This window comes from Hemibagrus wyckioides, linkage group LG08 (assembly GCF_019097595.1).
Source record: "Hemibagrus wyckioides isolate EC202008001 linkage group LG08, SWU_Hwy_1.0, whole genome shotgun sequence".
In the NCBI taxonomy this organism is placed as follows: domain Eukaryota; kingdom Metazoa; phylum Chordata; class Actinopteri; order Siluriformes; family Bagridae; genus Hemibagrus; species Hemibagrus wyckioides.
The window spans coordinates 17570099-17582233 of record NC_080717.1 but is presented as its reverse complement, the minus strand read 5'-3'; the positions used below and the strand labels follow the sequence as shown (position 1 = coordinate 17582233).

The 12135-nt window shown below is 40.1% G+C and overlaps 1 protein-coding gene across 2 annotated transcripts in view; it reads right to left on the bottom strand.

Moving 5' to 3' along the window:
• Positions 1-12135, bottom strand: part of pigg (phosphatidylinositol glycan anchor biosynthesis class G) — a 139935-nt gene that overhangs the window by 80819 nt on the left and 46981 nt on the right. For both annotated transcript variants that reach the window (XM_058397277.1, XM_058397276.1), the window contains exons 5-6: positions 6863-7001; positions 3954-4166 (exon numbers count right to left, since the gene is read on the bottom strand). In XM_058397277.1, coding sequence (XP_058253260.1) covers positions 3954-4166; positions 6863-7001 — 352 coding nt within the window. The remainder of the gene's footprint in view (positions 1-3953; positions 4167-6862; positions 7002-12135) is intronic.

The following is a 12135-nucleotide window of genomic DNA, read 5'->3' as shown; positions in this document are numbered from 1 at the left end:
TTTGGTTCAGTTCGGTTCGTTCCTATGCCGAAAAAGCTGCATATGCCAATGAAAATTTCTTGCAAAAATTTCAATTCTTAAGACAAAAAAATTGTGAAGGAGGGTATTCGTATGCTGAGGTTCTACTGTAGATAAAATATTCAGACTAAAGATTAATTGTTGGTGCCATTGTTGGTAAAGACAGTATGATTGCTTTGTGATAAAATTGTTCAATCTTGAGTCTCAGACTACAAGGTCCTGATGTCCAGAATACAGCAGGGTCAGCGCTGATAATTAACTGATGATTTGACTCTGGTGTTGGAACCTAGACGAAACTATAAATGTTTCTAAAAAGTCTATAAATGTTTCCAGTCTTTTGAAGTTATTGTAAATGTAAACATTTGTGCTTGATTCAGATCTATATAACGTCATGAAATCTGTTTAGGTCACATGCTAGTCATTGAACTGTGGATGTGGAAACTTACTTTCCGGGTAAATACTGTAAGACTGTATTGTTTCTACGGGTGAAGCACAATGTCATTGTCTGTATGTGTATCTGTTCAGTGCTCCGAATATTTGTATCTAAAGCTCAAAGCTGAAATGGATCTATGCTAAACCGTAAGGTGGTTGTTGTATTTAATATTATATCATATTTAATGAACACTCTGCTCCTAGAAAACAAAAACAAACCTAATTTAAAAATTCTGAGGTAGAAATGTCAGCACTGTCAGCTAGACACACAGCAAGAAACATTTTCCGGTCCAAAGGTTTCATTCCTGGTGGATAACATAACACCCATACAGTGCAAATGATTATATACATGTCAGATAACATTCTGTGCACAGTAATTGCGCTATAATGATGTTCATAAAAAGGTCAACAAAGTCATCATTATGATTTTATTGGCTACCAGCTGCTTTTGTGAGAAACAGAATTAACCGATTGCAATCATGTCATTTTTTTGTTTAACAACTAGCCAGCTATATTCAGTGCTCAGAAATATCAAGGTGAAGCCCTATGAAGTATCAGAGGTTTTATTGCAGGGTTTATAAGGAAAGAAAATACAGTTTCTGAGCTATTACTAACATCTTATTTTAATCATATTCATTGAAAGTGTCAGGAAGGTATTTTATGGCAACAATATTAATATGGCAAGATTGGTTGAGGTAAGATTGTGGACTAAATCGGTCAGAAAAATGTAAATATAAATAAATAAAAAAATAAAAATCCATCACTATTTCAATTACTTGTCTGGGACCAACCCAAAATGCCTGAGCATATTGCACTTACATTAACTTAGCATACAGTTGGTGCAGTGATTTTTCTTTATTGTATTTCCACACCCAGTTAAATTAATTTCTAGCTATCACTGCTTTTAGCATGTTTCGTGAATCATTCATGTTCATAACTGCTCACTAGAGATGTGCACCGGATCATTCTTAGCCAGCTATTTTACTTGCTTCTATATAATGGGACATTTTCTAATGTATACAGTTGATACCATTACTCCACTGCAACTTAATTTATTTACTTAATTTATTAATTTGTCTATCTATCTATCTATCTATCTATCTATCTATCTATCTATCTATCTATCTATCTATCTATCTATCTATCTATCCTTTATGCTTTGCTGCAAGCAAATTTACACTTGCATAGGGCTATGTTCGAAAGTATCGAAAAATGTGTTTTCGTTCGGTACCAAATTTCGATACCTAAGGGTTTAATCTTGTCAGTTTAATCCTGTCAGTGAGCCAATAAGCATGCAGCATGCTTGACATCCCTAAATCAAATGCTGGTGATTGGCTGTAGCGAGGCACCAAGGAAAAACACTAGTTTACACCGGTTACGCCCAGAGAAGCTGTTGTGTGTGTTCATCCTAACCCTGACGTGTTTAAAACATGTGGAAAAGGTCGAAAGTGTGGCTGCATTTCACCAAGCTCGATGACAACAGTGTGCGATGCAACATTTGCAACAAAATAATTGCTGCCAAGACCGGCAACATGTCAAATCTGATGAGGCACTTAATCGTGCACAGAATAAACATAAGAAATTTGCTCCATCTTCGACTGCAAGAAGACAGAGCCGATGCAGTCATCCTCTCTGTGTTTTCCTGCCCCAGAGCCTGCTTCGACATGTCCACCACACGGGCTCTCCTCCAAAACTACCGATGAAGACAGCTCATCGGTAAGCTTAACTTTTAGCAAACAAGCAAACAACATCGGCTAACTTATAGTGCTACATGCTTGTGATCTATTTAAGTTAGCGTTTATTTCTGTGCGCGGTGATTTCGTACTAACGTTATATATTGTGACCAACGTAACGTTAGATTTTGTTTGGATGGCTATAGATAGCTAAATCTATGCTAAAAATGTTTTAAGGTTAACAGAAACTGATCACGTTTAACTCACATTAAAGTATTTATGTTGTTAAAGCGTGCTTATCCTTGAGGTTGACTGCATTAACAGTTTTGTTTTCTCCCCCTCCCCTTACATTAATGTTATAGCTGCTCGTGCTGACCCTGGAATTAGGAGACCATTAAGTGTTAATCCATTCACTGGGAGAAAAAGGAAAAATGAAGAAGGAAAAGCAAGATGAATGCCACAGAGCAGTCACAAACTTTATTGTTAAAGGTTTGCTGCCTTTTTCTACAGTGGAGTATCCATGGTGGAGGTAAGTAAACTGTAAGTGGTTGTGTTGTTTACCATGTATGTGTTGTTACTTTACCATTAAGGTTAATGTCCCAGGGCCTGTATTACAGAAACAGCCGAACTTACAATCTTATCTTATCTGATTAGTAACCATGGTAATTTAACTAAGAATATATAACTTTTTTAAAATCATAGGTCAAGAATTAAGATTTAAGTAGAGGACATGGCAATTGAATCAAGAACACCAACCACTGTCAGCAGCACTTCAGAGAAGATTAACACAGAGACAAAGCACTACAGATTACTTCCATCTACGCTGTCCTCAGTGAGTCCAGTAACCTGGTGGTGGGACATGAAGGACACTCTGCCAATGCTTTCTGATTTGGCAACAAGGTATTTCTGTGTGCAAGCATCATCCACACCATCAGAGCGTACATTTTCAACTGCTGGGGACATTATTAGTCAGGAGCGAGCTTGTCTGTCTCCTGAAACAGCAGACATGCTAATTTTTTTGAAGAAGAACTGCTGAGTTATTTGAAGATCTTAAGCAGTAGTAAGCAACATGTATTGACTTAAAACTGTGTTGGTTACATTTTGTTCATTTGTGCTTTTTTGTGCTCAGGAGAGTCTTTGAATCTGTATAAAAAAGTCAACAACCTGAAATTAAAATAAAACCAAGTTTCTTTGAGGTAATATGTAATGTACTTTTGTTAAAATGGATTTCATAAAATTGGTATTGAAAAAAGTATCGTTCAGGAACCGGTATTGAAGTCAAGGTATCGGTATCGATATCGGAAATTTTTGAACGATACCCAGCCCTACACTTGCATGTAAAATTGATGCACTTTCTGGCAAACAACAACAAAAATAAACTTATTTGTATGTGTATTGTGACGGTGCCGCGCACACCGCCGCACGCACGCAGAAGAGAGTGGCTCCTCGCCCCCTCCCTCTCCCTGAAAAACACAAGCAGCAGCGGTTCAGCACCCTGGATAGCGGCGCCGGCATAGACCTGAAGCGGATCAGCACCATGGCCAGCGCCGCTAAATTAGAGTGCAGGGCGGTGCGGGAGAAAGCGCGCCAAAACGCTCTGGGCCAATCAGAAGCGCCACTAAGCTCTTCACCCTCCAGCTGAACAACACAACGGAGAGGATGGTCCCACCTGGCTCTGTGTGTTGCTCAGTGCTCTACAGTATCCATATTTGTTCAAACCAAATAATTAATTTGTATTCAGTTACAGTTATCCCTTATACTGATTATTAGTATCTACACTGGGTATTCACATGTGTTTTGTTGTGTAATGTCATGTTTTCATGTTCTCACCCTTATGGAAGCTGGGGTTGCTGTCCCGAAGCAGGTTACTCAGCTGGTGGCCATTGATATGGAGGTAACGCAGCTGCTCCCTCAGTGAGGCTTTCTCAAACACAGCCGGAATCAGGCGTCCCACACTGTTCTGCGAGATGGGCAGTGCCAGAGCAAGCGCAAGGGTAGGGGTCAGATCCACTTGCTCCACCACGAGTGTCTCACCCATGCCCTCTGAAACACAGGACAATGCAGCATAAATAGACAAACACCTTCCCTCACTTTACACATTCCCTCACTAATCTGAGCAGCACAGTGGGGAACATTTCGCATGCCCGGTCCCTGCTATAAATCCTAAGATTTAATATCTGCAGGAGAAACTCATGGAACAAATCTGACAAAGCTGTCATCCTTTCAGACTTCAATTACACTTGTAATATTTCAGGCATCAATAGGACTGTGTGCATCTACGAAGATCACACAGCATTCAGATATATCAGGTTTTCAAACGTGTTCAAAATCCTGAATAAAATAGTAGGTATGCAGTTCGTACAAATCCACCCAGCTTTCAATTTTAGAGCGTTTCTAAATACGATCATCAAAATGTGAAAGCTTGAGCGAGTTCCGAAATATATAAAGCAGGAAAAGAAACAATTATCACATTCATTCTGGCAGTGCGGAGCACACAGATGCTCAGCTGATCCACACTTTCATCAAGAAGAGAGAGAAAATGCTAATGAGCCTCTCACCTGCTGTGCCAAGATGTCAGAACCTCGCTCGCTGAGCCACAAACAAACCATGTATGTGTGTGTTTATTCACACAAGCATGTTTAGTAACACCTTGTGTGCAGCAGTGAACAGCACGGATGTCTATAAAGATGAAGACTATTACACCATATTCTATGTGGCTGTTTAAAGAAATGAGCAGATTCATTCATGTGATTACAATGACATCACACTCAGATACAGTACACATACATCCAGAAACTGGTCTGTGTGCGTTCTCCTGTCTGAAAACATTCCGGGCTGAATTACCTCCTGTATTTTGACAAACAGATGGGGTAATAATTTTTGTTACATCTATCCAGACAGCTCCGTAATGAAAGCTTAAACAGGTTGAGCTGGGAAAAAGAACATTGTTTTTTTTAGTAGTTTTCGTAAAAGATACATCGATCATGATACTGATACGAGGTATTGGTTTGGTACTGTAAAAAGATTCTCCAATACCAACATCTGAGCTTGTAAAATAATGTGAGGTAAACCCAGTTTATGTTGTTTCAACAGACAGACAACACAAAATGACCTGACAAAACATAAGAAGCAGACAACACAAACTGATCAAGCAACACAAAATGACCACACAATACAGGCTGACCAGACAAAATAAAATGACCAGACAAAACAAGCTGATCAAACAACACAAAATGTCTAGACAAAACAAGCTGCTCAGACAACACAATATGACCAGACAACACAAACTGATCTGACAACACAAAATGATCAGGCAACACAAAATGACCAGACAAAACAATTCACAAGACAAAATAAAATGACCAGACAAAACAAGCTGACCAGAAAACACAAAATTGCAGCCAACTGAAATGATTAATGATGGCAGTCTAGGAAAAACACTGCAAACTGTGCTCTGTGAAACTATCAAGAAGACAAACTACGGCATTTTCAAAGGTTTTTTAAGCAACCTGATAAAACATCTTCAACCTTAAACTCAGCATGAAAAGGATGCAAGCTTGGAGAATAAAATGTCTACAGACAATGTTAAGTGAGTGAAAAAAGCTCTTATCCACAATGCTGTTGTAGGATGATCAGACGCTAGCGGTCATTGAAAAGAGATATAATCACTCTGCCATGCAGCAGACAAAAATGTTCTGTACTTACAGCTTTACAGAAGCATCGCCACTACATTCCCATCCAAGGCTAGAGGCTGCACTTCATTTAAAATCATCTAGCTAACGTTATATAGAATGAGTCTAGTAGTCTAAGTGCATGAATACATGCATACTTATTTTATAAGCATCTCATATATTTCAAGTCTATTTATTCTTTCACTGCTTGTATATGCACTGTAGTTTATGTAGGCTCTTTAGCTACATCAACATAAAGAAACAAAATAAACACGAAGACACTAGTTTTTCCACAATCTGTCTCATGTCACATTTTAAGGTCATGGATTTGTGATTACAGCTGGCAGATCACCACATGTCAAAATAGGTTCAGTAATAAAGAGAGATTTGCATATGATAAGACTTAACAATGTGTTATTTTGTGTCGTTGTGGTTTTTAGAATAGATGCTTAAATAATTAGTACACAGGAGCTACATTAACACTTAAGGCAATTTAATTGCTGTAAGTCCCCAGTTTGCTGTAGGCATTCCTATTCCTGGTTGCTTTCATCAGTGGGAGGTACAGCTAGCATTCTAAATCAGTTTTCTTGCCACCAAAATGAAACATTAGAAGCATTAGATATAACTGAAAAGTGGGTGAGGTTTTCGGCTGGGATTGTGATAGCTCTCTTAGTCCGTTAATTGGTAAACTTTCTTGCTGAGAACAGCAAAGAAATGGCCAGATATTTACCTACAATAAGTGCAAATTGTAGCTGAGAGGCTTCTGGCATCAGTATCAGTATCAGTGAATATCAAAGATCATGTGACTTAATTTAAAAAATAAAAAAAGAAAAAGACAAGTTTCTCTGCATATAAGCTTTATGAGTTCTTAATTTGAGTTTCATTTATAGAAGCAGGCCCTTTTCTGTCAAATAGACCTGACTCCTCCCTCCATGTGTGCAATGAGCTTTAACTTTCATTACAGAGCCTCAATACAAGAGAGGTCATTTTGCAGTCGAATGCTCTATAGAACATCGGCGGGCTGAGCTGGAGTAATGCAGACCTTATGCAGAAGAAACGAGAGCTCACCTTTCATCGGGAAAGCGGGGCTGATGAGCACTAGTGGAGTGTTGACTTCCGGCTCTGAAGATCCTCCGTGGCTGCCTGTCTCAGACATGCCGTGATCACCACACAGCACGAGCAAATTAGGCAGCCTGCCCTCAACCTCCTGCCGGTGAGATAAAAAAAAAACACAAAGACAAAAAAGAGGGTCTTAACATACTTGAGTATGCAAGATATATATCTGGTGGTGAAGGAGAGAGAGAGAGAAGAAGGTAAAGAACAGGTATAAGTGATTTAAGAAAGGCTTCTTAAAGATCTGTTTATGAAAAACGGTTTATAATGAAATGCTTAGTGAAATGTTATTAATGAATTTTTTTTTATTGTAATCTAGATCTAATCTAATAGGAAAAGGCCAAAATTCTCTAATGATAATAATAAAGTGCTGTAGGAGTCATTTATCTATTGCCTTAGTAAATTAGTAAATAAAGACTTATCATTTCTTTAGATGTCTATTATTCTTAATACTTGAATCATGAATCTAACATCACTGACATTATATATGTTTTATTAATGATATGATATTAATACTGATATATAGATATATATATATATATATATATATATATATATATATATATATATATATACACATATATATATATATATATATATATATATATATATATATATATATACACTATATTGCCAAAAGTATTCGCTCACCCATCCAAATAATCAGAATCAGGTGTTCCAATCACTTCCATGGTCACAGGTGTATAAAATCAAGCACCTAGGCATGCAGACTGTTTTTACAAACATTTGTGAAAGAATGGGTCGCTCTCAGGAGCTCAGTGAATTCCAGCGTGGAACTGTGATAGGATGCCACCTGTGTAACAAATCCAGTCGTGAAATTTCCTCACTCCTAAATATTCCACAGTCAACTGTCAGCTGTATTATAAGAACGTGGAAGTGTTTGGGAACGACAGCAACTCAGCCACGAAGTGGTAGGCCACGTAAACTGACGGAGCGGGGTCAGCGGATGCTGAGGCACATAGTGCGAAGAGGTCGCCAACTTTCTGCAGAGTCAATCGCTACAGAACTCCAAACTTCATGTGGCCTTCAGATTAGCTCAAGAACAGTGCGCAGAGAGCTTCATGGAATGGGTTTCCATGGCCGAGCAGCTGCATCCAAGCCATACATCACCAAGTGCAATGCAAAGCGTCGGATGCAGTGGTGTAAAGCACGCCGCCACTGGACTCTAGAGCAGTGGAGACGCGTTCTCTGGAGTGACGAATCGCGCTTCTCCATCTGGCAATCTGATGGATGAGTCTGGGTTTGGCGGTTGCCAGGAGAACGGTACTTATCTGACTGCATTGTGCCAAGTGTAAAGTTTGGTGGAGGGGGATTATGGTGTGGGGTTGTTTTTCAGGAGCTGGGCTTGGCCCCTTAGTTCCAGTGAAAGGAACTCTGAATGCTTCAGCATACCAAGACATTTTGGACAATTCCATGCTCCCAACTTTGTGGGAACAGTTTGGAGCTGGTCCCTTCCTCTTCCAACATGACTGTGCACCAGGGCACAAAGCAAGGTCCATAAAGACATGGATGACAGAGTCTGGTATGGATGAACTTCACTGGCCTGCACCTCAACCTGACCTCAACCCGATAGAACACCTTTGGGATGAATTAGAGCGGAGACTGAGAGCCAGGCCTTCTCGTCCAACATCAGTGTGTGACCTCACAAATGTGCTTCTGGAAGAATGGTCAAAAATTCCCATAAACACACTCCTAAACCTTGTGGACAGCCTTCCCAGAAGAGTTGAAGCTGTTATAGCTGCAAAGGGTGGACCGATGTCATATTGAACCCTATGGATTAGGAATGGGATGTCACTTAAGTTCATATGCGAGTCAAGGCAGGTGAGCGAATACTTTTGGCAATATAGTGTGTGTGTGTGTATAATATATATATATATATATAAATAAATAAATAAATATAATATAAATAACTATATAATAAAATGAAACAAAAGATATTTATAAACAAATAGGTAAGTCTAATGATAATGTAACGTCTGGGACGCCCGCCCTATGCGGGGCTCGACCCCAGACGCCCGTGGTGTGTGTGCGCACGCCAGCACACGGTGTAATGAGACCCATGTGCAGGATTCAGCGAAGCACTGCTTTTATTACATTTAAAGACGCGACATAGGGAAACAAACGTAACACTAGACATGGCGTGGTTAATAAAACAAAACGAAAACAAAACCTAGACCTTAGCTTGGACATGGAACTTAAACAAAACCCCAACAGAAACCACGGTACAAATAACAATCATGGACAAGGACACAAACACAAGGATCCCTATTTATAGGGGTAGACATTAGGGCTAATGGGATACAGGTGACAATCAGGATAGGAACAATAGGAAGGGCGTAACAAAAGACACACAAAGAAGCAGGCTTCCAAGGTTCACCTGCCAGCGCCCTCTCTGGGCCTGGCAGGGAACTGTCCAGCTGTTCCTGACATAACCCCCTCCTCTAAGGCGCAGCTCCCGAAGCGCCCAACCTCTGCCTAGGGGAAGATGTAGTTCATAGAGGGGAGGTGCAAGGCCTGATGTAGTTCATAAATGCAGTCTACGGCGATGCCCCAGGTCCCAGGGGTAAGTTGACATCCGGCCATGGCAAGAGACGGGAGGGAAGCGTCTTCCACCCGTGGTGCCGAGCGACGTCCTCCACGGAAACTACATCGCGGAGCGGCGTCCCCGGCTGGAAAATGGTGGAAGCCCACCTCCAGTGGGACCGATAAAAAGGGGGTGCCCCCCATGGCCTGAAGTCGAGTGACGTCCTCCTTATAAATTCCCTGTGGGAGCGACGTCCTCGACCGTAGTAAAGATGGGGACACCTCCCGGGGGAAACGGGGAAAAGGATCCGCCGGATGCCCTCCACCGGTTGTCCAGGGCTCTAGCCAGCAGACTGCAAATCCTTCCTGGATACAGGAACTAGCTGGGAATCCCGCTGGGTCTCAAAGATGGTCCATGATTCTGTAACATCTGGGACCCCCGCCCTATGCGGGGCTCGACCCCAGACGCCCGTGGTGTGTGTGCGCACGCCAGCACACGGTGTAATGAGACCCACGCGCAGGATTCAGCGAAGCACTGCTTTTATTACATTTAAGATGCGACATAGGGAAACAAACGTAACACTAGACATGGCGTGGTTAACTAAACTAAACAAAACCTAGACCTTAGCTTGGACATGGAACTTAACAAACAAAACCCCAACAGAAACCACAGTACAGATAACAATCATGGACAAGGACACAAACACAAGGATCCCTATTTATAGGGGTAGACATTAGGGCTAATGGGATACAGGTGACACAATCAGGATAGGAACAATAGGAAGGGCGTAACGAAAGACACACAAAGAAGCAGGCTTCCAAGGTTCACCTGCCAGCGCCCTCTCTGGGCCTGGCAGGGAACTGTCTAGCTGTTCCTGACAGATAATTAGAAAATTGAAAATTGAACTAAGATAATTAAAATAAAATAAATAAATAAAAATATAATAATAATAAAAATAATAATAATCATCATCATCATCATCATCATCATTATAATAATATAGTTTTAAGAAAGCTAAGGCATTCATTGGACAAAAAATCTGGCACAAAATATTTTTAATTAATTTGTGATTTTGTGTAGAAAGTTTGTATACACCAGAGACTTGCTGCAGTAAGAATGGCAAATAATCTATAGATAATGATTTATGTAAATTACAGTAATGCGCTTAAGTGATTTGTAGATGACTTACATCTTCTATTTTCCTTAATCAGCCTTAAATTGTCCATAAGTATAAACACTAAGTATGAAAGTGTCAATAAAGCACTTTTACAGTCTGGGATCTCAGACACATTTGGAACTGTTAGAGTGATCAGTTACTTTCCATACAGATTTAGGTTGCATCATTTAATTGCTGTTCTTTATCTTTTATTTGGTTTGTAGCAATAATAGTGATTAAACTGTAATAAAACATAAGAAACTTCAAGTGCTGAAACGTTTATTTGGCAGTTTATAGGTCGCTCAGGGGGAAGACAGTGCTTCGGAATGCTTCACACCAAACAGTCCCCTGGTGTCCATTTAACACTCTTCTAAAGCCATGCTCCGAGCAGCCTTGACTCCTGGCCTCTGCCTAGAGCCGAGAAAAAATCTCTGGGGAAACGTGATCAGATGATCGGCTTTGTTGATCTCTTTTTTCTAAGAATATAATTATGATACATTTCATGCATAGATCATGTAGCTTGAGGCATGTTTTATATTCCCAGCTGGAATGCCATTTAATGTTAACATCTACAGCTTTCTGTAAGCTTGTACCAGCAGAAATTTAAGTTGCTAGAAAAGTCAGGTTTGAAATAAATAAATAAATAAATAAAGTCCTAATGATGTCCTAATTAACTGACTAATTGACTTCTAAAGAGCCCTTGAAGGCCTGTTTACATTCTTAAGGTTCCAGCAGAAACTCTTGGCCTGTTTGGGGGCGGAGCTTTTATTCACAGGTTTACATCGAACTGTGGCTCCTTTGCACAGTTCCATATGTTACTTTTAGGCTCACTGATTTATGAAATAATAGACTATTTTTATTACTATTTTGCTTGGATAGCAACACTTCAGCTGTAAAGAAGAGCATTTTTTGGATGCATGGCATGTCACTCTATAGGACTACCTACAAACATCAGTCAGTGTTGTGTAAGAAGATTGTAAGCCATGCAGCCCTGTAATTAGCTGTGTGTTTTTCCTCCAGTGCTTTTAGTGCAAGTACTAATTACAACTGCTCTAATCCGGTCAAGTCTGGCTTGATATTTCAATAAGGCGTTCTGTCTCCTCTGCTGACCGTAACAACCATCTCCCTGCCATCAGTAATCTTGCAACAGAAAGCAGCATGACAAGTTAAATCAATAGCGGTACTTGGCATGCAGCACAAACCCCAGACCATTGTTTTCAAGAGTAGGAATCAGTTCTCAGAACCACTCCTGTGCTCAAAAACAAGTGTTCAAACTTCCTGAACTTTTGGTGCAAACACAATAAAAAAATGTGAAGATGAGATCAAATTCAGGCAAAATCAGCTCTTCTGACACACTCCAGTGCTTTTCCCACTTGAAATAGTTAACTCTGGGTGACTGTAAACTCTGAGTAAAGGAGATCCTAGGTTTTTTTATTTGACGTTTCACACTGCTCATACTTTACCCAGAGTTAAAAATGAATCATGGATATTCATAATCTGTATATTCCTAAACCCTGGGGTTATTGT